The following is a 27,997-nucleotide window of genomic DNA, read 5'->3' on the forward strand; positions in this document are numbered from 1 at the left end:
CTTACTCCTGGCGCGGAGAGGGCGGACAGCTAACGCGCAACTGGCTTTCTTGTTCGAGAGGAAAACAGAATCACCCTATTGCTCTGATAAACGGCCCCAGACAGGGAGAGGCCAGACTGTTAGGCAGTGGGCAGAGATCTCTTGGAGGTGTGTGAAGCCAGAGGCCATTACTGCAGGACTTGGGGAGGAGCCGAAGGGAAAACGAAGTTTGTCTGCATCAACCCGAGACTCCGCCCTACCTGTGGCTGAGCACAGAAGCTCTCCCAGAGGCTGGCTTTCTCTAAGGAGGGACTTGCAGGAATCCAAAGCTTGTCTGCGCCTTTACCAAAGAGGTGCGCGCGCCTGCAACCAATCTTCCAAAACTCTCCACGAACAGGACTTTTCTAAGGCGACACTGACAGGGAACCAAAGATTGTCTGCGCCACCCCGAGACCCCGCCCTATTCAAGCAGAGTACGGAAACCCTCCTAGCTGAGACACTGTTGATCCTCACAGCCAATTGGCTTGGAGATCAACGCTTCCCAGTGATACCAACAATAAGCAAGGCTTAACAACAAGACTGCACACACAGCCCACAAAGGGCTACACCAAGACTATCCACTGCAGGTAACTGGGAAGGCTGTGCTACTGGGCTCTACCAGAACACCTAGCACACAAAGCTATTCCATCAAATCAGGGAAACAACTAAAATGCAGACAAGAAGGACACAAAGGAAGGAGATGGAGGAAAAGAAAAGATTGAACATTGAGTTCAAAACTACAGTTATAAGGTTATTCAACAATATCCTAAAAAAGGCCGATAAAATAAATGAGACCTATGAGGATATGAAAAGGGAGCAACTATAAATAATAAGGGATCAACAAGAAATGAAGAAAACATTGTCTGAAATAAAAAATATACAAAGTCCTAAAAACAGACTGGAAGATCGCAAGAATCAAGACAAAGATTTAGAACACAAAGAGCCAGAGGACACTCCTCTACAGAAGGGAGAAGATAAGAGAGTCCAGAAAGTTGAAGATAGTGTAAGAAACCTCTGAGACAATTTGAAGCGAACCAACATCAGAATTATGGGGATTCCAGAAGAGAGAGAGCAAGATACCGAAAGAGTACTAGAAGAAATAGTGACAGAAAACTTCCCCCACCTGGGGAAAGAAATAGACTTACAAGTCCAGGAAGCCCGCAGAACCCCAAACAAAAGGAATCCAAGGAGGACCACACCAAGACATATCATAATTAAAATTCCAAGAGCAAAAGACAAAGAGAATACTAAAAGCAGCAAGAGAAAAGCAGGTAGTGACCTATAAAGGAGCACCCATACGATTGTCAGCTGATTTCTCAACAGAAACCATGCAGGCCAGACGGGAATGGCAAGAAATATTCAAGGTGATGAATAACAAGAACCTACAGCCAAAAATAATCTACCCAGCAAAGCTATCACTCAGAATCAAAGGACAGATAAAGAGCTTCACAAATAAAAAAAAGCTAAAAGAGTTCATCACCACCAAACCAGAATTATATGAAGGAGGTTATTTAGGAAGAGGAAGAAGATAAAGATAAAAATTATGATCAACAAATACGTAGCTATCAACAAGTGAATCTAAAAACCAAGGGAATTTAAAAATATGATGAACAATATTAACTGGTGAATATAATAGAATCAGAGGTATGGAAGGGGAGTGGACTGACGATTCTCAGGGAAAAGGGGAGTGGGGGTGCAGGAAGAGACTGAACAAAAACTGTGCACCTATGGATGAGGACAATGGGGGATGGGGAAAGGACAGAGGGTGCGGTGGGAACCTGGTGAAGGGGAGCAATTGAGGGGGGGAAGAGGATCACATTTGTAATAATCTGAACAATAAAGATTTATTTAAAAAAAAAAAAGATAGGACACCATAAAAACTCGAGAGGAATCTACAAGCAGCAAAACCTCAGACATATGCTGAAGCAATTTCTTCACCAATACTGCTGCTAGGGCAATGGAAGCTAAAGAGAAAATAAAAAGTTTTTGCACAGCTAAAGAAAATGTCAACAAAACAACAACAAAGCCCATTGTATGGGAGAACATATTTACCCATGTTATCACTTATAAAGGTTTAATCTTCAACATTTGCAGGGAACTCATACAACATAACCAAAGGAAGATAAATGATCCAATAAAAAATGGGCAACTGACTTAAATTCTTTTAGAAAGAAGACAGCAGGAGGTCCGAGAGACATATGAAAACACTAGAAGCCTGGTGCATGAAATTTGTGTATGGGGGTGGGGGGTTGCTCCCTCTCTAATCTGTAGGGACATCCTCTCAAAATCCAGGACTGCTGGCTCCCAATTGCTTGCCTGCTTGCAATCTTGATTGCCCCTAACTGCTTCTGCCTGCCAGCCTATCGCCCCCTAACCACTCCCATGACAAACTGACTGATGCCTAACTGCTCTCCTGACAGCCTGATTGCCCCTAAGTACCATCTCCTGCATGCCTGGTCACCCTTAACTGGACTCCCCTGCTTTCCTGATCACCCACAACTGCCCTCCCTTGCAGGCCTGGTCCCTCACAACTGCCTTCCCCTGCTGGCTATCTTGTGGTGGCCATCTTGTGTCCACTTGGGGGCAGGATCTTTGACTACATGGATCTGCTTGTAGATTCCTCTTGTGTGTTGGAGTAATGGTCAATCTGCATGTTACTCTTTATTAGATAAGATCCTCAAAGTCACAATTATCTGAGAGATGGAAATCAAAACAACAATGCAGTATCATCTCACACCTGTCAGAATGGCTATCATTCACAAAGCAGTAAATAAGTGCTGGTGAGGATGTGGATAAAAAGAAACACTTGTGCACTGCTGGTGAGAATGCAGACTGGTACAGACACTGTGGAGAACAGTATTAAGTTTCCTCAAAAAATTAAAAATGGAACTCCCATATGACCCAGTAATCCTTTTTCGAGGAATATACCCCAAGAAATTAGAAACACCATTCCTAAAGGATATATGCACCCCTATGTTCATAGCAGCACAATTTACAATAGCTAAGATTCGGAAACAGCCTAAATGCCCATCAGATGAGTGGATTAAAAATGATGATATAACTATACAATGGAATATTCTGCTGCTATAAAAGATAGGGATTCTTACCATTTGCAGCAGCCTGGATGGAACTGGAGAGCATTATGCTAAGTGAAATAAGCCAGGCAATGAAAGCAAAATACCACATGATCTCACTCATTTATAGAAAATAGAGAACATTATAACCTGATGAATAAAAAGATAGGCACAGAGTTCGTGAATCATGGCACAGACTGGCAGGTTACAGTGAGAAGGCTGGAAGTGTTGGGGAAAGGGGGAAGAGATCAACCCAAGGACTTGTATGCATGCATATAATGGACACAAGACACTGGTGGAGGGTTGCATGAGGGTGTATGTCAGGGGTAGTGGAGGCTTGGGGAATGTCAGTGGGCCATAAAAGGAAATATATGTACTACTATTTGTAATACTTTAAACAATAAAATAATTTTTTTAAAAAATGGTGTGAATCAATTATGCATCATACTCAACTATATTTGCAAAGATAATATTTCCCTCCCGCCCCTCAAATTAAACTTCTTAGGAACTCTGTTGTTTTTTTTGCTGTGTAATTTGTAATATTCTTGTCCTTGTACCATTTGCCCTTTAGGTCTAGGCCAATCTCATGATGCTTGTTCCAGTCCTTGTCCTGAAAGAATGCTCCAGCCTTTAGCAACTGAATCTAGGCACAGCCTTTCCATCCATTCAGTCTCAAACCTTTTGGAGCAGAAAGCTGAGTAAGTCACGCATTTTGATTGGCCCAGCCAAGTCTGGTTAGCTGCATGACCCTGACTTGTGTTGTGTTTTAAAGTAAAGCTCAAGATCACATGGGGTATAGAATTTGCAATCAGATTGTAAGATGATGTGTGATCTTCAGTAATCGTCTGAATTATTTGGGAAAAATTCCTTTTAGCAAATAAGTAACTTTTCCCTGTTTGCTAAACCTGATGTGTACACTGTACACCATTGCAGCAGTAAGCATTTCATAGTTCTGTGAATAGACTTGGGTTAGAAATAGAAAAGCAACATACAAATTCAATTTATTTTTAAACTTGAAGTAGTTTCACATATTTAAAAATTTTAAATCCTTCAAAATAAGTCACTTAAAAATATTTTGGCATATAGTCCAAACAAAATTGTATTTTGTCTATTGAGATAAGTACTGAATTGGTAGTGGGTTATAGAGTTTGATTGCTAAAGTAGAATGGAGTAGACGTATGTAGAAGCTGGATGGTGGTCACCCAGGCTGGGATTCAGGCACATGTGGTATTCCTGTCTGTGCCTGATCCATATGAAAGGCACTCTGACTCCTTAGGAACAATGGACATCTGTCTGCATATTGATTCTGCATAGTGTACAGAGTTGGAAATTGCCTCATGTGTTCATCGTGATTCTGATGCATATAATGTACATGCATTTATATCCCTCTCTCATGATAAAGCAAAGAGGAGAAATAGGACACCCAAGTGGGAATTAGGGCACTTGCGTGCACATGGGGCTAATAGTATCGCATATTCATCTGACTCATACTGATGCTGTGCAGAATTTGTTCTTTTCAAATGTTTTGTAGTTCTTGAAAAAACAATCGATATAAGCATTGAAAGTGCAACATTATTTCTTGTCAACAATATAGTACCTGCCTCACAGTAGTTCTGCAGAGTGCCTGAGCTAATGTCTTGATCACTTGGTATAATGCATGGAGCATGCCTAGTACAGGACAGCTTTCATTTTCAGTAAGCACAGTTGATTCTCTAGAGCCTTTTCTTGAGTCACAAAGGCTTTTCATGGTCCTGTGCTCTTGGTTTTACCTTATTACAACTTTACACTCATGAATTTATTCTTTCAACGCAGTCTTTATCAAACACAAAGTGAAGTTCAAGACAGAAATGAATTTTCAAATGTGGATGAGCTATCTTGTAAGGATAATGAGGAATTTGGATCATCTTTTGAACGTAAGTTCAAATACAAGTACCAATTTTTAACAGTTGAAAATGTAGAAAGCTAACTTTTGGTGAAATATATTTGTTGTTAAATCAAAGGCCTTACAATGTTCAACATTTGTATTTTGGGATAAAAACATAAATACAGATAAATAACTTTTTTATATCACAGATTTTGAAGGCTACATTTGAGTGTAATTTTTTTAAAAAAAATTTCAAGATAACTAGTAATTCAAACTTGGAAATAAGCTCACAAGTGAAACCTTAACTTAATTTACCAAGGATGGAATTGCTTCAGATTTAAAATACCTGACTTTTCTTTTTATGGAATATGAAGATGTTATATTATACAGATTCTGATGACTGCCTCAGATGTAGAAAACTCATTCTTAGTGAATGAATGGAGGTGAAAGTATATTAGCTTCCTTATATGGAAATTAGAGCCCTGGCTCTGGCTCTCTTAGATTGTTCTCTGAGAGCCTACTGAATAAGTATGAAATTAGGATATAGAAGTCAGCCAACTCTAAGGTTCTCTCTAGCCTAGGAAATCTTGATATTTGTCTATAATCTACTATGACCCGGTGCACAAAGCTCGTGCATATTATAAGGGGGTTGATTAGAGAAAATAATTCAATATTGCTATATGCCCTGTCTCTATAAATAGAAGTGTCAGAGAATAAATAAAATCAGTAAAATGTATATTAAAATCTTCCTTCTGTCAGAGGCTAGGGCAAGCTGCAGAACCCTGAGTTAAGTCCCCTCCCAACCACATGCCCTTTGAAATCATGCGAGACCCTGACCCAGCTGGCCTCACCCGTATTGGGCAAGATCCAGACCCAGCCAGCTCCACTCCTATGAAGCCTCGCTGGGTAGAGGGTGCAGCCTCAGGTCCCCTGGCACACCTTCAGGTCCCCTGCTGCTGGGTCGGGGGCATGGGGTGTGGCCTGAGGTCCCTGGTCGTCAATCCCTGCTGGGTGCGGGGGTGGGTGGGCATGTAACTTGAGGTCCCAGTCAAGTCCTGCTGGGCAAGAGGCGCAGCCTTAGGTCCTCTGTCCCAGTGCCACACAGCCTCCGGTTGCTGCTGAAAGCTTGTTATGACTCGTTATGGGGTGCAGCCATCTTCTGTTATTGGAATCCCACCTCTGCTGTGGGCGCAGCCATCTTGTGACAGCATGAGGGTTAGTTTGCATTTTATCTCTTAATAATATAGGGTTGTGTTGCCTTGTGAGCTTCATTGTCAAATCTGAAAGTACTATATTTTGAACAGTTAAATGAGATAAGCTTAGTAAAATTTGTAAATTCTTTTTTTAAATTCATATTTTATTTTATTTTTTTAATTTTATTTTTTTATTGATTATTTACAGAGAGGAAGGGAGAGAGATAGAGAGCCGGAAACGTCGATGAGAGAGAAACATCGACCAGCTGCCTCCTGCACAACTCCCACCAGGGATGTGCCCGCCACCAATGTACATGCCCCTGACCGGAATCGAACCCAGGACCTTTTCAGTCCGCAGACCGACGCTCTACCACTGAGCCAAACCAGTTTCGGCTATTTTTTATTTTTTTACATTTTTTTATTAAATTATTATCTGTGTACATATTTTAACATTGCGCCCCCCTCCCGTATACATCCTCCCTCCCCAGAGTTTTGTGTCCATTGGTTGTATTTATATGCATGCATACAAGTCCTTCGGTTGATCTATTATCTCCCCCAGATCTCCCTCCCCTCCCAGCTGTATAGAACATTATAGACTGATGAACCAAAAGATAGATATAGAGACAGTAAAACAACAAGCGGACTGTAAATTCTTTGCAACTAATTTTTTTCTTTTCATTTTTTATTAAGGTATTATATGTGTACATATCTTACAATTGCCCCTCCCCACCCTACTCCCATATATGCCCTCACTCCCTCCCCCCTCAGAGTTTTGTGTCCATTGGTTATGCTTATATGCATGCACACAAGTCTTTCTATCTTTCCACCTCTCCCTAATCTTCCCGCTGTAATTTGACATACTGTTTGATACTTGACTGTCTCTGTATCTTTTTGTTCAACAGTTTATAATTTTCTTTATTATCCATAAATGAGAGAGATCATGTGGTATTTTTCTTTCATTTGACTGGTTTATTTTACTTAGCATGATATTCTCCAATTCCATCCAGGTTGCTGCAAATGGTGAGAATTCGTTCTTTTTTTATAGCAGCATAGTATTCCATTGTGTAGATGTAGCATAGTTTTCTGATCCAGTCATCTGTGTGATATGGGAATTGCATTTTCAGATTTTTGAAGAAACTCCATACTGTTCTCTACATTGGCTGCACTAGTCTACATTCCCACCAGCAGTGCATGGAATGTTATTTTTTCTCCGCATCTTCCCCAACACTTGTTGTTTGATTTGTTGATGATAGCCATTCTGGCTGGGGTGAGATGGTACTGCATTGTCATTTTGATTTTCATCTCTTGGATAATTAGTGACTTTGAGCATGTTTTCATGTGTCTCTTGGCCTTCTGTCTTCTTTTGAAATGATTCTTTTTAGGCCCGTTGCCCATTTCTTATTGGATCATTTATCTTCCTTTTCTTAAGTTGGATAAGCTGCCTATAGATGTTGGAGATTAAATCTTTATCAGTGAGACATTTGCAAATATGTTCTCCCATATAGAGTCCTTTCTTGTTGTTTTGTTGATGGTTTCTTTTGCTGTGAAAAAACCGTTTTATTTTGATGTAGTCCCATTTGTTTATTTTCTCTTTAGCTTCCATTGCCAGTGAAGAAGTTCTTTTGGCATATGTCTCAGATTTTGCTGCTGTGGATGCCTCAAGTATTTTTATGGTTTCCTGTCCGATGTTTACATCCTGTATCCATTTGAGTTTATTTTTGTGTATGTTGTAAGTTGGTGATCTAGTTTCATTCTTTTACATGTATCTGTCCAATTTTCCCAACACTATTTATTGAAGAGACTGTCTTGATTCCATTGTATGTTCATGCCTCCTTTGTCAGATATTAATTGAGCATAGCGATTTGGATTGATATCTGGATTCTCTGTTCTATTTCATTGTCTATATATCTATCTTTGTGCCAGTATCAAGCTGTTTTTTTTAAAATCTTTATTTTTATTTATTTATTTATTTTTACATATTTTATTGATTATTCCCCCCTCCCTCCCTCCCAAACATCCCCTCCCTCCCCAGAGTTTTATGTCCATTGGTTGTATTTATATTCATGTATACAAGTCCTTCGGTTGATCTATTATCTCCCTCAGATCCTCCTCCCCTCCCCGCTGTAATTTGACAGTCTGCTTGTTGCTTTACTGACTCAATATCTATCTTTTGGTTCATCAGTTTATAATGATCTTTATTATCCACAAATGAGTGGGGTCCTGGGGTGTTTCTCTTTCATTGATTGGCTTATTTCACTCAGCATGATGTTCTCCAATTCCATCCAGGTTGCTGCAAATGATGAGAATTCCTTCTTTTTTATGGCAGCATAGTATTCCATTGTGTAGATGTACCATTGTTTTTGGATCCAATCATCTGCTGATGGGCACCTAGACTGTTTCCAAATTCTGGCTATTGTAGATTGTGCTGCTATCAGCATAGGGGTGCATATATCCTTTCTGATTGGTGTTTCTAGTTTCTTGGGATATATTCCTAGGAGTGGGATTACTGGGTCAAATGGGAGTTCCATTTTCAGTTTTTTGAGGAAACTCCACACTGTTCTCCACAGTGGTTGCACCAGTCTGCATTCCCACCAGCAGTGCACGAGGGTTCCTTTTTCTCCGCAACCTCGCCAACACTTGTCGTTTGTTGATTTGTTGATGTTGGCCATTCTGACAGGAGTGAGATGGTACTGCATTGTTGTTTTGATTTGCACCTCTCGGACAATTAGTCACTTTGAGCATGTTTTCATGTGCTTTTTGGCCTTCCTTCTGTCTTCTTTTGAAAAATATTCTATTTAGGTCTATTGCCCATTTCTTAATTGGATCATTCATCTTCCTTTTATTTAGTTGTATCAGCTGTCTGTAGATGTTGGAGATTAGACCTTTATCAGTGGTGTTATTTGCAAATATGTTCTCCCACACCGTGGGCTTTCTTGTTGTTTTGGTGATGGTTTCTTTTGCCAAAAAAAAGCTTTTTATTTTGATGTAGTCCTATTTGTTTATTTTCTCTTTAGCTTCCATTGCCCTAGGGATAGTATCAGTGAAGAAGTTCTTTTGGCATACGTCTGAGATTTTTCTGCCTGTGGGTGCTTCTAGTATTTTTATGGTTTCCTGTCTGATGTTTAAGTCCTGCATCCATTTTGAGTTTATTTTTGTGAATGGTGTAAGTTGGTGATCTAGTTTCATTCTTTTGCATGTGTCTGCCCAATTTTTCCAATACCATTTATTGAAGAAACTGTCTTGACTCCATTGTATATTCATGCCTCCTTTGTCAAAAATTAATTGAGCATAGTGATTTGGGTTGATATCTGGGTTCTCAATTCTATTCCATTGATCTATCATATATGTCTGTTCTTGTGCCAGTACCAGGCTGTTTTGAGAACAGTGGCTTTGTAATACAGTTTGAAGTCTGGTATTGAGATCCCTTCTACTTTACCCTTCTTTCTCAGGATTGCTGTGGCTATTCAGGGTCTTTTATTGTTCCAAATGAACTTTTGGAGAGTTCTTTCTAGGTCAGAGAAATATGCAGTTGGTATTTTAATGGGAAGTGCATTGAACCTATAGATTGCTTTAGGAAGTATGGACATTTTGATGATATTGATTCTACCAATCCATGAACACGGTATGTTCTTCCGCCTCCTTACATCATCCTCTATCTCTTTTTTCAGTGTCGTGTAGTTTTCTGCATATAGGTCCTTTACTTACTTAGTTAAATTTATTCCCAGGTATCTTAATTTTTTTGGTGTGATGGTAAATGGGATTGCTTTTTTAGTCTCTGTTTCTGTAGTTTCACTGTTGGTGTATAGAAATGCCATGTATTCCTTGGCATTAATTTTGTATCCTGCTACATTGCCAAATTCATTTATTAAGTCAATTAGTTTTTTAATAGAGTCTTTTGGGTTTTTTATGTACAATATCATGTCATCTGCAAATAAGAATAACTTTACTTCTTCTTTTCCAATTTGGATGCCTTTTATTTCCTCCTCTTGTCTAATTGCAATGGCTAGTACTTCCAGTACTATGTCAAACAGGAGTGGTGAAAATGGGCATCCCTGTCTTGTTGCTTTTCTTAGAGGGAATGGTTTTAGTTTTTGCCCATTGAGTATAATGTTGGCTGTGGGTTTATCATATATAGCTTTTATTATGTTGAGGTATGATCCTTGTACTCCCACCTTGTTAAGGGTTTTTATCAGGAAAGGCTGTTGGATTTATTAGATGCTTTTTCTGCATCAATTGATATGACTATATGATTTTTATCTTTCAATTTGTTTATATGATTTATCACGTTTATTGATTTGCAAATATTGTACCATCCTTGCATTCCTGGAATAAATCCTACTTGGTCATGGTGTATGATCTTTGTGATGTTCTTCTGGAGTCGATTTGCTAGAATTTTGTTGAGGATTTTGGCATCTATGTTCATGAGGGATATTGGTCTGTAATTCTCTGTCATTGAGTTGTCTTAATCTGGTTTTGGTATTAGCGTGATGCTGGCTTCATAGAAGGAGTTTGGAAGTGTTCCTTCCTCTTGGATTTTTTGCAATAGTCTGAGGAGGATAGGTTTTAGTTCTTCCTTGAATGTTTGGTAAAACTCTCCTGTGAAGCCATCTGGCCCTGGGCTTTCGTTTGCTGGAAGCTTTTTGATGACTGTTTCAATTTCTTTCCAAGTCACTGTTCTATTCAGATTTTTAGATTCTTCCTGATTGAGGTTTGGAAGTTTGTATTTTTCTAGGAATATGTCCAGTTCCTCCAGGTTGTTCAGTTTGTTGGAATAGAGTTGTTGGTAGTATTTTGTAACAATCCGTTGTATTTCAGTGGGGTCTGTTGTTATTTCACCTCTTTCATTTCTGATTTTGTTTATTTGGGTCCTCTCTCTTTGTTTCTTGGCTAGCCTGGGTAGAGGTCCATGTATCTTGTTTATTCTTTCAAAGAACCAGCTCTTGGTTTTGTTGATCTTATGTATTGTTTCTTTGGTCTCTATGTCGTTTATCTGTGCTCTGATTTTTGTTATTTTCTTCCTTCTGCTTACACTGGGCTTTTCTTGTTGCTCCTTTTCTAACTCTTTGAGTTGTAGAGTTAGATCATCTGTTACCCTTTTTTCTAGTTTTTTTTGCAATAGGCTTATAAGGATATGAACTTCTCTCTCAAAACTGCTTTTGCTGTGTCCCATAGATTTTGGATTGTTGTGTTTTCATTGTCATTTGTTTCCAGGATGTTTTTAATTTCTTCCTTGATTTCTCTGGTAACACAGTCCTTGTTTAATAGCATGCTGTTTAATCTCCATGTGTTTGATTTCTTTGGATTATTTTTATTGAAGTTAATTTCCAGTTTTGTGCCATTATGGTCTGAGAAGATACTTGATATGATTTGTATGTTCTTGAATTTGAAGAGACTTTGCCTATGTCCCAAAATGTGATCTATCTTTGAGAATGTCCCATTTGCACTTGAGAAGAATGTATATTCTGTGGCTTTGGGGTGGAGTGTTCTGAAGATGTCAATTAATTCCATCTGGTCTAGTGAGTCATTTAGGATTGATATTTCTTTGCTGATTTTTTGTTTAGATGATTTGTCGAAGGGTGACAATGGGGTATTAAAATCTCCTACTATGGTTGTATTGCTATTAATCTCTCTCTTAATGTCCTTCAGCAGTTTTTTTTATGTATTTGGTTGCTCCTGTATTGGGTGCATATATATTTACCAGGATTATTTCTTCTTGTTGGATTGTTCCCTTTAATATTATGAAGTGGCCTTCATTATCTCTTATTATGTCCTTCACTCTGAGATCTAATTTGTAAGATATAAGTATTGCTACCCCAGGGTTGTTTTTTGTTTTTTTTTTTGTTTTGTTTTGTTTTGTTTTGTTTTGTTTTGTTTTTTTTTATTTCCATTTGCCTGGAAAACTTTTTTCCATCCCTTCACCCTCAGTCTGTGTGCATCTTTTTTTCTAAGGTGGGTTTCTTGTAGACAACAGATGTATGGGTCTTGTTTTCTTGTCCAATCTGTTACCCTATGTCTTTTGATTGGAGCATTTAATCCATTTACATTTAAGGTTATTATTGATAGGTACATAGTTAACGCCATTTTTATTCTATACCCATGTTCCTTCTTCACTTCCTATTTCTTTATTTTTACATTAGACCCTTTAGCATTTTTTGCATTGCTGGTGTGGTGGAGATAAATTCCTTCAGTCTTCTTTTGTCTGTGAAGGTCCTGATTTCCCCTTCAATTTTGATTGATAGCCTTGCTGGGTACAGTATTCTTGGATTCAGACCCTTTCTTTGCATGACTTTGTATATTTCATCCCATTCGCTTCTGGCCTGATAAGTTTCTGTTGAGAAATAAGTTGCTAGTCTGATGAGAGTTCCTTTGTATGTAACTTTCTGTCTCTCTCTGGCCGCTTTTAAGATTCTTACTTTGTCATTGTTGTTTGTCAATTTGATTATAATGTGCCTTGGACTTTCTTTTCTGGGATTCATTTTGCTTGGGGCTCTGCGAGCATCTCGGATTTGTGTGGGTTTTTTCTTCTCCATTTCAGTAAAGTTTTCTGTCATTATTTCTTGAAATACTTTTTCCATGTCCACCTCAGTTTCCTTTCCTTCTGGAACCCCTATTATTCGAATATTATTTTGTTTTGTATTGTCCCAAAGCTCCCGTAGGCTCTCCTCCCGCTTTTTAATCTTTTTTTCTAGAAGCTGCTCTACTTGGGTATTTTTTTCCATCTTATCTTGTAGCTCACTAATGCGGTCCTCTGCTTCATCTAGTCTACTCTTGATGCTATTGAGTTCTTCATGGTAGTGATGTCATTTTTCATTTCTTCTTGGTTCTTCTTCAGTTTCTCTTGGGTCTTCTTCAGTTCCTCTTTGTTCTTCTTCAATTTCTCATGGTTCTTTCTCATTTCTTCTTGGTTATTGTCAAATTTCTCTTCCATTCTTTTTAGCCATCCTATGATCATTATTCTGAATTCTTGCTCTGGTAGGCTGCTTGCCTCTGACTCCTTTACTTCTTTTTCTTGTGATGCCTGCTTTTCTTTCATGTGCAGGCTATTTCTTTGTCTCCCCATGGCCTCTCTTTTCAGGATGTCTGGTTATGTGGTGTTTCTTCTCCTGCGTTGATTTAAAGGTACAAACTACAACACTACCAGGTACAACACAAGAGGCACTTAACAGGAATGTATTTATAGTATTCATAACCTCCCACAAAGGTGACCACTAGAGACAGGCAAATTGGGGGATAGGAGAGAAGAAAGGTAAAAATAAAATAAAGAAAATTTTAAAAAATAATAATAAATAAAATAAGTAAATACAATTTAAAAAGAGGGATAAAGAGATAGAAAAAGGAAAAAAGTAATGACAAAATGAAGTTGGAAAATGGAAAAAAAGAAGAGAGAGAGACAGAGAGAGAGAGAGAAAGAAAGAAAGGGAGAGAAGAAGGAAACTAAAAGAGAAATGGGAGACAAACTATATATCTATGGAGAAAATTGCCATAGAACAACCACTGAACCCAGCCAATGCCAGTAACAATACTTGGAGATCAATACAATCTATTGATACAATATCCACTATTATTATGTAAGGCAATGATATACAGAAGTAAAAGAAACAAACAAAAACAGAGGATTTAAAAAATACAAAGGAACAATAACAAGACAGTAATAAACATAACAATTTCACTAACAAGCATAAAAATTCACAATAATCAACCTTCACTCAATGCGAAAAGGATAGAGGGGAGAACAGTTTTTTTGTTTGTTTTTTTTAACTAGTTAATATAGTGCAGAGAGTGGTATTTATACACTTGTATCAAGGGTTGGAACTTAGGTCTATAAGTATAGTGAGAGCTTTAGCAGGGGGTATACAGAAAGAATAGAGGAAAAACTAAAGCAGTAAAGGGATAGGATAAACTGTAGACTAAAAGGTAAAGTTTAGTACGAGAGTGATGGGGTAAAGGTCGAGTTGAGATAGGGTTGAATGATGGTATAGTAGAGATTAAAATAGAATGAAGGTTACTCCCAATGTAAAATAAAGAAAAAATAAAATGGTACTGGAGAGGAAAAAAAAAAAAGAAAGATAAAAAAAGAAACAAAAATTGCAAAATAGCAGTAGTAATAGTGATGGTAGAGATTGAAAAATGTAATAATTGGAAAGGTAAAATTAAGTAAGGAAAAAAGAAAAAAATCATTTCTTAAGTAAAAGATATAAAAAATGAAAATTAAATAATGTAAAAAATGAAAATAAAATAAAGAATAGTAAAATTAGCATGAAAACAGAGGAAGTCATTCACTTCCTCTGTTAATGTATTTGGCACTCCTGATTCTCGGCCCAGACAGTCTTGCAGATCCCAGCATTCCACTGCACCTCAGATTTGTAAGGTAATCCTTAATTTTAAGAAGGCTATATCTTAGTTATTTGTGTCCATTTATTTTTGATTAATTAAAAGATAAAAGAAAAGAGAGAGAGAAAAAAAAAAAGGCAGTTTGTAATTCAGCTCTTAGGTGTCAGTGTTTCCGGTTTGACCTCCCAGTCCTTTTGGTTGCTCTGGCCTTCTTTCTCTATGGCACTAGCTGGCCGAGTGCCAACTGGCTCCCAGACTCTCTCTTCTGGCTCCAATCCCTTGTTTCCAGGAAGGCAATTTCCCCCTGCAATTTCCCTGGATATGCCCAACTGGGCAGTCCTTCCCTAGTATTCAGAAGCAAGGGGGTGAAGGGGATCAGGCGCCAAGGTGTCCAGATGTTTTGCCCTTGGCGGGACAGCCGCGATTCTTAACACTCTGTCCCGGGTCTCCTGGCTTTTTTAAAAAAGTCCCGCTTCTGGGGAGGATTACGTCAAACCCAGCACTAGGTGTCGCTGCAGCCTTCTTTGGGAGCAGCTCTGCTCGGTGGGCGGTAGTGCTGCGCTCCCGGCTACTGTGGAGGCGGGGCCGTTGCTCCCCAGCTACCATAGCTGCCTACGCCGTGGTACCCAGATCCCCCAGGCTGTCCCTGCAAACTCTGACCTTTCTGTGGGTGACTGATGAACTCCCCCGAATCCACGTGTCTGCGCCGATCCGGGCGTCTCAGCTGCTTGATGGACCTCCCTGCTGTGGGCTTTCCAGGCCTCAGAGAAGCTCCTCCTTTCCTGGTCAGATGGCGCAGCCTTCCCTCCGGGAGAGCTCGCCGCAGCCACTGCAGTGCTGGCCTCTTGGTCAGGAAATCCTGTCCAGCGGACCTTTCCTTACCGTCCTTGATAATTCCGCTGCCCCTTAGCTGCCAATCAACATTCCCTGAGCGACTCAGACACTGCTTCTATCTGTTCTGGGACCAGAGTCAGAACAAGTCCAACTGTTCTGTCCCCATCTTCAAGCCTCAAGCTGGTTTGAGAACTGTGTTTTTGTAATACAGCTTGAAATCTGGTATTGAGATCCCTCCTAATTTACTCTTCTTTCTCAGGATTTCTGTGGATATTTGTTTTTTTTTTATTGTTTGGTTTTTTTTGTTTGTTTCTTTGTGTTTGTTTTTATTCCAAATGAATTGTTGAAGAGTTCTTTCTAGATCTGTGAAGTATTCCGTTGGTATTTTACGAGACCAGTGCTCTAACCCCTGAGCTACAGAGCCTTAGCTTGGTATTTTAATGAGTAGTGCATTGAATATATAGATTGCTTTTGGTAGTATGGGCATTTTAATGACGTTTATTCTACCAATCCATGAACATCGTATGTTTTTTAATGTGTTTATGTCTTCCTCTATCTCTTTTTCAGTGTCCTGTAGTTTTCCATGTATTTTACCTCCTTAGTTTCTTCCTAAGTATCTTAATTCTTTTTTTGATGTAATGGTAAATGGGATTGCTTTTTTAGTCTCTGTTTCTGTAAGTCCACAATTGGTGTATAAAAAAGCCATAGACTTCTTGGCGTTAATTTTGTATTCTGCTACATTGCCTAATTCATTTATTAAATCTATTAGTTTTTTTATGGAATCTTTTGAGTTCTTTACATACAAATAAGGACAGTTTTACTTCTTCTTTTCCATTTTGGATGCCTTTCATTTTTTCTTCTTGTCTAATCTCAATGGCTAATACTTCCAGTACTATGTCAAATAGGAGTGGTGAGAGTAGGCATCCCTGTCTTATTCCTGTTTTTAGGGTAAATGGTTTTAGTTTTTGCTCATTGAGTATAGTGTTTGCTGTGGGTTTATCATATATAATTTTTCTTATGTTGAGATTTTTTATCAAGAACGGGTGTTGGATTTTGTCAGATGCTTTTTCTGCATCAATTGATATGACTATGTGATTTTTATCACTCAGTTTATTTATGTGATGTATCACATTTATTGATTTGCGGATATTGTACCATCCTTGCATTCCTGGGATAAATCCTACTTGGTCATGGTGTATGATTTTTTCTGATGTACTGCTGGAGCCAATTTGCTAGAGTTCTGTTGAAAATTTTGGCATCTGTGTTCATGAGGGATATTGACATGTAATTCTCTTTCATTGTGTTGTCTTTATCTGGCTTTGGTATAAGGGTGATACTGACTTCATAGAAGTAGTTTGGAAGTGTTCTTTCCTCTTGAATTTTTTTTGGAATAGTCTATGGAGAATAGGTTTTAATTCTTCCTTGAATGTTTGGTAAAGATCTCCTGTGAAGCCATCTGGCACCGGGCTTTTGTTTGCCAGAAGCTTTTTGATGACTGCTTCAATTTCTTCCAAAGTCATGGCCTATTGAGAGTTTTAGATCCTTCCTGATTGAGTTTTGGAAGGCTATATTTTTACAGTAATCTGTCTATTTTCTACAGGTTGTCCAGTTTTTTGGAATAGAGTTGTTTGTAGTATTTTGTAACAAACATTTGTATTTCTGCGGGGTCTGTTATTGTTTCATCTCTTCCATTTCTGATTTTGTCTATTTGGGTCCTGTCTTTGCTTCTTGGTGAGTCTGGCTAGAGGTTCATCAATCTTGTTTATCCTTTCAAAAACCAGCTCTTGGTTTTGTTGATCTTTTGTATTGTTTATTTGGTGTCTATGTCGTTTATCTCTGCTATGATCTTAATTATTTCCTTCCTTCTGCTTACACTGAGCTTTTCTTTTTGTTCTCTAACTCTTTGAGTTGTAAAGTTTTGTGATTTATTACCATTATTTCTTGTTTTTTGCAGTAGGCTTGTAGAGCTATGAACTTCCCTCTTAAGACTACTTTTGCTATGTCCCACAGATTTTATATTGTTGTGTTTTTATTGTCATTTGTTCCATTACGTTTTTTATTTCTTCCTTGATCTCTCTGATAACCCAGTCATTGTTTAATAGCATGCTGTTTAGTCTCCATGTGTTTGATTTATTTGGATTATTTTTATTGTAGTTGATTTCCAGTTTTATGCTACTATGATCTGTGAATATGCTTCATATGATTTCTATCTTCATGAATTTGGAGAGACTTTTCTTATGTCCCAACATATGGTTGGTCTTTAAAAATGACCCATGTGCACTTGAGAAGAACGTATATTCTGTTACTTTGGGGTGAGATGTTCTGAAGATGCCAATTAATTCCATCTGGCCTAGTGAGTCATTTAGATTGATGTTTCTTTGTTGATTTTTTGTTTAGAGGATTTGTCCAAAGTTGATGGTGGGGTATTAAAATCTTGTACTATGGTTGTATTGCTGTTAATCTCTTCCTTGATATCTTCTAGGAGTTTTTTATGTATTTGGGTGCTCATGTATTGGGTGCATATATGTTTACCAGGGTTATTTCTTTTTGTTGAATTGCTCCCTTTAGTATTATGAAGTAGCCTTCCTTATCTCTTTTTATGTCCTTTACTTTGAGATCTAATTTGTCAGATATAAGTATTGCTATCCCAGGTTTATTTTATTTTCCATTTGCCTGGAAAACCTTTTTCCATCCCTTCACTCTCAGTCTGTGTTTGTATTTTTTTCTGAAGTGGGTTTCTTGTAGATAACAGATATGTGGGTCTTGTTTTCTTATCCAATCTGTTACACTACGTCTTTTTATTGGGGCATTTTATCCATTTACATTTAAAGTTATTATTGATAGGTACTTACTTGTCGCCATTTTTACTCTATACTCCTCTGTTCCTTCTTCACTTCCTATTTCTTTTTTCTTTTTCTTTTCTTCTACTTCTTTTTTTCTTCTTTTTTTTTTTTTTTTTTTTTTTTTTTTTTTTTTTTTTTTTTTTTCTTTTACAGCAGATCCTTTAGCATTTTTTGCATTGCTGGTTTGGTGGTGATAAATTCCCTTAGTCTTTTTTTCTGTGAAGCTCCTGATTTCACCTTCAATTTTGCTTGATAGCCTTGCTGGGTATAGTATTCTTTCCTGTACTTTTCCATGACTTTGTATATTTCATTCCATTCCCTTCTGGCCTGATGAGTTTCTGTTGAGAAATCAGTTGCTAGTCTAATGTAACTTTGTCTCTCTCTGGCAGATTTTAAGATTCTTACTTTGTCGTTGGTGTTTGCCAGTTTAATTATAATGTGTGTTTGTGTTGGTCGTTTGGGATTCATTTTGCTTGGGACTCTGCGAGCTTCTTGGGTTTGTGTGGGTTTTTTCTTCTCTATCTCAGGAAAGTTTTCTATCATTATTTCTTGAAACAGGTTTTCTATGCTTTCCTCAGTTTCCTTTTTTTCTAGAACTCCTATTATGTGGATGTTGTTTTGTTTTGTGTTGTCCCAAAGTTCCCTTAGGCTCTCTTCCTGCTTTTGAATTTTTTTTCCCTAGAAGCTGCTCTAATTGGGTATTTTTTTCCATTTTGTCTAGCTCACTGATGTAGTCATCTGCTTCTTCTAGTCTACTGTTGATGCTCTGTATTAAGTTCTTTACGTCAGTGATGTTATTTTTTATTTATTTTTGGTTCTTCCTCATTTCCTCTTGGTACTTACTCATATTGTCAAATTTGTCTTCCATTATTTTCAGCCACCTCATGACCATTTCTCTGAATTCTTGTTCTGATAGTTAGCTTGTCTCTAATTCATTTACTTCTTTTTCTTGTGATGCCTGTTTTTCTTTCAAATATGGGCTGATTCTTTGTCTCCCCATGGTCTCTCTTCAGATGTCTGGTTATGTAGTTTTCTCTCTCCTGCATTGATTTAAAGGTACAGAATACAACACAACCAGCTACAACACACAAGGTACTGAACAGCGATCTATTCTCGATATTAATTACCTCCAATATCGGTGACCACAAGAGAAAGGCAAATTAGAGTGTAAGAGAAATAGAAGAGTAAAAAAAAAGAAAAGAAAGAAAGAAAAAAATGGATTGTCAAAATGAAATTGGGAGAAGGAGCAAAATATATGCATGTGTGTATGTGTGTGTGTGTGTGTGTGTGTGTTTGTATGTGTGTGTGTGTGTATATATATATATATATATATATATGTATATTAGACTATATATATATGAGACCATATATATGTGTGTGAGTATGTGTATGTATATATATATATATATATATATATATATATATATATATATGAGGCTAGATTGAGACTAATAGAGAAACATGGAACAAACTACACATAATATGGGGAGGAAACTCTAATAGAACAACCATTAATCACAGCAAATGTCCACAAATAAGTATCTGGAGATTAATACAACCTACTCCAACTAATATCAAGAGAGGAAAGTGAAAGCAGAAGTAAAAAAAACAAACTAAAACACAGCAAACAAACACATACAATCAAACAAAAAGAATAAGCAAAACAATCTCACAAAAATGCATAAAACTTTAGTATAGTTAACATTCAAACAACTTCAAAAGGAGAGGGAGGCCAAAACCGGTTTGGCTCAATGGATAGGGCGTTGGCTTGGGGACTGAAGGGACCCAGGTTAGATTCCAGTCAAGGGCATGTACCTTGGTTGCGGGCATATCCCCAGTAGGGGGTGTGCAAGAGGCAGCTGATCGATGACTCTCTTTCATGGATGTTTCTAACTCTCTGTGTCTCTCCCTTCCTCTCTGTACAAAATAAATAAAATATATTTTATTAAAAAAAAAAAGACAGAAAAAATATATATATATTTTTTAGGACAGTGAAAAGGGAGGTGTTTATGGACTTGGAGCAGGAGGTTGAAAATGAGATATATTGTACATATAAGTAAGGTGAAATTTTAGCAGGGGGTAAACAACAGGGAAATTCTAGAACAGGGGAAGGTTAAGATAAACAGGACACCAAAGGGGGAAAGGTTAGGAAGAAAGTGATGGCATAAAGGTAGAGTTGAGAGAGAATAAAGTGATGGTGAAAGAAAGGTGAAAATAGACTGTAGAACACTAGTCCCAAAGTGAAATAAAAAGCAAATAATATGACACTTTTAAAAAGCAATAAAAAAGGCAAAGTAAGTACAATAAAAATGTAAAATAGTAGTAGTTAATAATGCTGATTACAAATAAAATTTAATAATTAAAAAGGTTAAATCAAGTCAGAGAAAAAATAGTTTGAGTAAATGATGCAAATAATAAAAATAAAAACAAAAATTAAAAAAACTAAAAAATAAAATATATAGTAGTAAAGGTAATTTACTTTCTCTATCGTTCTGTTTGGCACACCTGTTTCCCAGTCTGGACAGTATTCCAGTTTCCTGCAATTTCATTGATCCTCAGTGTTGTAATCCAGTCCTGATTTTTTAAGCAGGCAGTATCTTAATTTCTGGTGTTCTTTTATTTTTTATTTTGTAATTCAGACTCCGGGAGGCAGTGTTTCTGGGTTGACTTCCAGGACCCTAAGGCTTGTCTAGCTTTCTTTTTCTCTGTGACACTCAACCAGTTTGTGAAGGCTGGAGGGCAAGTCCAAGCAGACTGCACACCCCTGAAACTTGCAGGCTATCCCACCACGTCAAATCAAAATGGGTTGCTCTTTAGAGATCCCCCCTGTTCACAGCTTTGTGGAGCCCCTTTCACAATCACTGATCACACCAGCCCAACTGCCCGGGGCTTCTCCATGTAAACACCTCCCTGATCCTCCAGATTCCGCAGTGTGCGTTTATCGCTGTGAAATCTGACTTTTCCATGGTGCAGTAGAGAGCTCCTTTGAGTCCAAGCGTTCAAGCCACCTGCGATCGGTGTTCTGGGACTCGCAGCTGTGGATATTCAGGCCTCTGACAAGATCCACTTTTCCTATCAAGATGGCGAGATTTCCCTGTCCAAGCCCGTAGCTCAGCGAGGGGACCCAGCCACCGTGGGTGCTTCCCTGTCAGGGGAACCCTGTCCAGAAGTCTTCACCTTCTCCTAGAGTTCGCCTGTCCCTTAGCTTGCTAACAAACACTTCCAGTGCGACCCTGAGCTGTTCTTTCCTTCTGCTCCGGAACAAGACTCAGAACACGGCTGTCTATTCTGTAGCCATTTTCTCCCCCCTCACTGCAACAAAGTTTTTAACAATTTTGTTAAGGCTTTACTATTTAAATGGAGTTTATATAATTGTTAGCAAGTCAGGTTAATTTTGTCACTTTCTTGTTAGGTTATAATTTTAGTTTTGGAAATCTAATTTTTTTAAGTGTAATAACACTTTGAGAAGTGAATACATTAGCAAGTGGCTATGCTGAAGCACCTTAGGATTAATTCTGTAGAAAAAGATCTATGTTGGTTGCTTTGTCTGAGACTTGAGTGCAGACAAAGTTACCCCCATATGGTCCTGCCTTCTTTTGCTGTTGTTAAGGACTGCTGGGACATTCATTTTTACCTGTAATAGATGCAGCAGACATGCCTATACAGTTTGAAGTGAATGGCCTTCATCCTGCTGGTGACATGCCTCCTTTGGAAACTGCCTTAGGTGCTCCTCCTGCCAGACCTATCTCCTCTCAATACTCAAGTAAGTTTTTCTTGGTTGCACTACAGAGAGTATGACAGGTACTGAATACCAGTCTGAGAGAGGATCTTTGTAAGCATAAACTATTTAAAGTCTTAGAGTTGGTGTGTTGCCATTGTTAATACATTTCTGAAATAACTTCCAATTTGAACATGTAAAGAGGAGAAAGTGAAGGAATTGCTTCTTATTAATCTTTCCAGAACAATGGCTTTTAAAAAATGTTTACTGTTGAAACTATTATTAGAAGTCTCCCTCTTTTTCCCATTGACCTCTTCCAGCCTGCTTCTGGTGCCTCCTTCCCCAACCCCCACTTACAAGCACACAGGCCCTTACCATCCATTGTCTTTGTTCACACATTATGCATACAGGTTCACTGACTGAGCTCTTCCCACCCACCTATCATCTCCTGACTTCCCTCGGAGGTTCCACAGTCTGTTCCGTGCTTCTATGTCTCTTGGTCTATTTTTGTTCATCAGTTTACTTTATTCATTAGATTCTACACATGAGTGAGACATGTGATACTTACCTTTCTCTGACTGGCTTACTTCATTTAGCATAATGCTCTCCAGGTCCTTCTATGCTGTTGCAAATGGTAAGAGTTATTTCTTTTTTACTGCCACATTTTTTCTGTTGATACAATGCCTAGGGTAGGGGTGTCGAACTCAATCAGAGAAGGGGCCAAAATCTAAAATCCAGCCGAAATCGCGGGCTGAATGGTTTACTGAACAGTCATAAACTGACAGTGTTAACCAGAAGTGTGAATTTAAAATGAGTGGAACAATCTTTTCCTTAACAGTGCTGTTAACCAACTCATATGCTATCAAGCAAAACAGTAATATTGGTATCAAGTAAAACAGTAATATGGAATGTACCTAAAATGCTCATTGTTTTGTTTTCTGGCTAGATGTCTGTCACCGTTTTCCCCAGATCAATGAGTCAATGTTTGGTTTTATTTCTTGGGCTGTAGCAACCATTTAAGTTCTTGGTCCATTTTTTAATCGAATTGTTTATCTTTCTTTGTTAAATAGTATGAGTTATCTCTATATTTTTAGACTAACTCTTATGGGATGTATCACAGGCAAATATGTTCTCCCATGCAGTAGATTCTCTTTTTATTTTCTTGATAGTTTCTTTTGCTGTGCAGCTGCTGTTTTATTTTTACATAGCCCCTTTTGTTTCTTTTCTTCTTAATTTCCTTTGCCCTAGGCATTGTACCTGTAGACATGTTGATACATAAAATCTCTGAGATTTTGCTACTTGTGGTTTCTTATAGGATTTTTATGGTTTCACAACTTAAATTTAAATCTTTTATCCACTTTGAGTTTATTTTGTGTATGGTGTAACTTGGTGGTCTTGTTTCATATTCATGTATCTGTCTAATTATCACACCATTCCTTGGCGAGACTGGATCTGCTCCCTTGTGTGCCCTTTTCTCCTTTGTCAAATACTAACTGAGTATAATGGTGTGGTTCAATTTCTGGGTTCTTAATTCTGTTCCATTGATCTATATGCGATACTTGTGCCAGTACCAGGCTGTTTTGATTATAATGGTTATGTAGTATAACTTAATTCTAATATTGTCATTCCATTTTTTTTTCTTAAGATTTCAGCTTTTGGAGTCTTTTTGGTATAATTTTTAGAGTATTTTTCTAAGTCTGTGAAACATGCCATTGATATTTTAATAGGCATGCATTGAATCTAAAGATTGCTTTGGGTAATATGGACATTTTAATGATTTTTATTTCTTCCAGTTCATAAACATAGTATATTCTTCCTCTAATTTCGATAGTCTTCCTCTTTTTGCAAATCCTATAGGTGTTTTACCTCCTTGGTTAAGTTTATTCCTAAGTGTCTCAATTTTTGTTGTTGCAATGCTACAAAAATGGGGTTTATTTTTTATTTCTCTCTCTAAGAGTTCAATATTGATGTGTAAAAATGCCATAGATTACTGAATGTTAATTTTATATCCTGCTTTGTTACCAGATTTATTTATTAACTCCAGTAGTTTTTTCTATGGAGTCTTTAGGATTTTCTAGGTTCAGTGTCATGTCTTTTGCAAATAATGAAAGTTTTACTTCCTCTTTTCCAATTGGGATGCCTTTTATTTCTTACTAGGGGCCCAAGGTGAATTCATGCACCTTGAATGGACCAGGGCTTTTGTTTTGCTAGAAGTTTTTTAATTACTGCTTCAATTTCATCAGCTTATTCAGGTTTTCTATTTTTTCCTGATTGAGTTTTGGAAGGTTGTATTTTTCTTACTAGTCCAAGTCTGACAAAGTTTTTGCTTAAGACAGTTCTTCAAAAATGATTCCATTTTGGGCTGTGAGACTTCAGTGGGTACAGGGCAGGTCTTAGCCATCCTCTGCAGCCCCTCCCACCGCAGCCCCCAATCCCCTGTCTGTCAGCAGTCCCGCTCCTGCTGCTGCTGCTGGCATACTAGCCCCACTAGTACCCTGGAACTGGCGATGATTCAGGCCATGTGCCCATATAAAGTTAATAGTTTTAATGACTGTGGTCATTATGTCATTCATGTCCAGAACTTTTCCACACATAGCCTTCAGAGGTGATTGGGGCTGGCAGTGGGTATGAGCAGCAGGATCAGTGCCCGCAGCAGGTTTGAGTGCTGAGCAGGACTGCAGCGCATGAGAGCAAAGAATTTTCAGTAACCACCAGACGCTTGCCCTTATGACAGTGACCAGCACCTTGCCTTTTTCTGGTGCCCTCACTCACCTGCTCCACCATCTTGCCGTGGCTAACACCTGCCATGTTCCAAGCTCTGCTGCCTGCTGCCAGTACCTACCAAGTTTCGCACAAGTCTGCTGGTGGTCAGCACATGTCATAGCAACCAGTTTTTTTCAGTTGTTTGGTTGTTCTGCCATTGCATATTAGTGTTTTATTATATAGGGTTCTTGTCTGATCTCTGTGGCTAGCCCTTACAGCACTATGTTGAACAAAAGTAGTGAAAGAGGACATTCCTGTCTTCCTGTTCTTAGGAAAAATGGTTTTAGTTTTTTGCCATTGAGTATGATATTGGCTGTTGGTTTGTCATATACACCGAGTGGCCAGATTATTATGATCTCTGGATGCATAAGAACTTGGCCACTCTGTGTATGTATATGTGTATGAATATGTGCATGGTGCATAGGTGGGATCCAAACAGCTTGGCCAGGGGGAGTGGCCATGAGCGGTTAGCAGCCTGCCTGCTGGTCAAACTCCTGGTAAAGGGGACAATTTTCACATTAGCCTTTTATTATATAGGATATATACTGAGTGGCCAGATTATTATTCATTCAGAGATTATAATAATCTGGCCATCAGTGTGTGTGTGTGTGTGTGTGTGTGTGTGTGTGTGTGTGTGAGAGAGAGAGAGAGAGAGAGAGAGAGAGAGAGAGAGAGTGTGTGTATTTTTTAGAGGCCTGGTGCATGAACTCAAGCATGGGTGAGGTCAGGCCAACCTGGCTAGGGGGAGGGAACATGGGCAGTTGGCCGGCCTGCATGCTGGTAGAATTGATTGAGGGGACAATTTGCATATTAGCCTTTTATTATATAGAATATACAGAGAGATCATAATAATCTGACCACTCAGTATGGCTTTTTATTATGTTGAGGTATGATCTCTCTATCCCTTCTTTACTGAAAGTTTTTATCAAAAAATGTGTTGGATTTTTTCATGCTTTTTCTGCATCGATTGAAATGATCATATGATTTTTTGTTTGTGTTGCAGTCTGTTAATGTGTACAAAGTCCCTTGTAAGTAGTTTCTTGGTTTAAGTCAGTATACTCAAGGATATGAGGAATTGCTAAAGGAAGCTAGAGACTCTGAAGGGATTGTTATTACTGATTCCAGAGTAAACCATCCTGAAGAGCAATCATTCAGCGAGACTTGATTGAAAACCTTCTCTCCATATATCACCCAATGTCACCTCATTGATTTAATTGTGAAAAAAGAAAAACAAGAGCCTTCTGTTGGGTGTGTTGGGTGCTGGGCATACTGCAGAGGACCAATTCAAGCCCTTTCTTCATAGAACTTCTAGTGGGGAAGTCAGCAGTCAGCTAGCTGTCACCAAGACCTCTGATGGGGTAGATACTGAGTTGGGGCAGCAGCCACCCAAGAGTGAATGTGATAGGTATTTGGCAGAGATCTGGGTGAGTAGGGAATAAAAATAGCATAATATAATAAGGGAAACCAACTGAGTTGATAGGTGTTCTGCCTCAGAGATAGAATCAAAATTATAACACTAGTTTTTAAAATTATTCTTAAGTAGTGTTTATAACGATCATTGAAAAATTCTTCAATAGTCATTTCCCCTCTTCATCTGGGTACAAAGGGAAGTGGAAAAGGCCAAAACTTGATATCTTTGAAGTGCTCAGTGGAAATAGTAATTAGGTGGCTACAAAACGTGCTATTTAACAGCAGGAATATATTCTGAGAAATGTGTCCTTCAGGGATTCACTTTTGTGCAAACACCAGAGTGCAAATTATGTAAATCTAAATAGTACACCTCAGGTAGTCTATTTCCCTCAGGTACAAGCACATATAGAATGTTACTATACAAGACAAGATTAAATCAAACACAAGAGAAAATGATGCCATTGAGAGACATAATAAACATGAGGCTGCTGCCAGTATAACATGGGATGCCATTTCACAGCACATTTTTTCTTTATCAATAGAAAAAATTAACTATAAAACAATGATTAAAAGTGTAGTGCAGTAAATACATAAACCTTTATCATTACTAGAGGCCCAGTGCATGATATTCGTGTACAGGGTATGTGTGTGTATCCCTCAGGCAAACCTGCACTCTCTCCATTTGGGATCATGTAAGGATCTGGCCTAAATGGGCAGTCAGACGTCCCTCTTACAATCCAGGACTGCTGGTTCCCAACCACCCGCCTGCCTGCCTGCCTGATTGCCCCCTCACTACTCCCCTGCCAGCCTGATTGAGGCCTAACTGCTCCCTGTCAGAGAGTGCAGGCCGAGCCCCAACAGCCCTCCCCTGCAGACCTGGTCACCCCCAACTGCCCTCCCCTGAGGCCTGGTCCTTCCAACTGCCTGCCCCTGCAGGGCTATTTGCCCTCACTGGCCCTCCCCTGCAGGGTTGGTGCCCCGCCTTGTGTCTTTCCTGCTGGCCTGGTGCCCCCAACTGCCCTCCCCTGCAGGCCTAGTCCCCCCTAACTGTCCTCCCCTGCTGCCTGATCACTTCTGACTGCCTCTGCTTCAGTCCTGCCACCATCGCTTTCTCTGGAAGGATGTCCAGTAGGTCTCTGGTCTAATTAGCGTATTAACCATTTATTAGGGTACGGCACCCCCTACAGTCTGGTTTCCCCATGCATCCTGCTGTTCAGTCGTTGGGTCTTCCCTCACTAACCCCCCTGCCTGTCTGGTCACAGGCAGCCATCTTGTGAGGGTTAATTTGCATATTACCTCTTTATTATATAGGATAGATATAGAAGATGGGACCACCATCATATATGTGGTCCACTGCTGAATGAAATTTGGTTATGCAATGCACAGCAAAGATGTAGTCCTTTTTTTTTCTTTTTAAAGTCAGCAACCAAACAGCATTTCTATTTTGAAGTTGTTATTCCACGAGATAAAATGATGTCATTTAGGACTGCATACAAAGAGGAGATTGAATTTCTGCCTGTGAAAATAATGATCTGCTTCCTCTGGTATTTGAATTTTGTGACTAGGAGTATGAGACCGAAAAGACTCATAGTAAAATGAAATCAGTTTCTGCCAGGAATTTGGAATGGGGCAGAGCAAAAACTTGTAAAGTCCTTTGGTGAATTTGACTCTTAGCATTCCTGTGGGGGAAGTGTAGCCTACAAAAAATTTAGACTCTTCTAGAGCCAGAGGAGAAAAGCAAGCATAATCATCTGTGCAATTGACATTGAGTTAAACCTGTGACAAGTGAAGACTTTTGCTTTGAGTTACAGGGGATAGACAAAGCCTGGAACAATAGATGTAGGACAAACAGATAAATGTGATTGTGACAAGGCAAGTACAAAATACTGTAAATATGGTGGTGGAGAGGTGTCACTTTAGGAGTACTGTTTTCCTTAGTGGCTGTATCA

At 38.6% G+C, this 27,997-nt stretch overlaps 1 protein-coding gene across 1 annotated transcript in view; it reads left to right on the plus strand.

Annotated features, from left to right (window-relative positions):
• LOC118714119 (oral-facial-digital syndrome 1 protein-like) overlaps window positions 1-27,997 on the plus strand; it is a 69,812-nt gene that overhangs the window by 35,789 nt on the left and 6,026 nt on the right. The window contains 3 exon segments of the mRNA XM_036429048.1: window positions 3,664-3,790; window positions 4,905-5,017; window positions 21,801-21,920. Coding sequence (XP_036284941.1) covers window positions 3,664-3,790; window positions 4,905-5,017; window positions 21,801-21,920 — 360 coding nt within the window.

The sequence above is a fragment of the Pipistrellus kuhlii genome, unplaced genomic scaffold, assembly GCF_014108245.1.
Source record: "Pipistrellus kuhlii isolate mPipKuh1 unplaced genomic scaffold, mPipKuh1.p scaffold_m20_p_98, whole genome shotgun sequence".
Classification (NCBI taxonomy): domain Eukaryota; kingdom Metazoa; phylum Chordata; class Mammalia; order Chiroptera; family Vespertilionidae; genus Pipistrellus; species Pipistrellus kuhlii.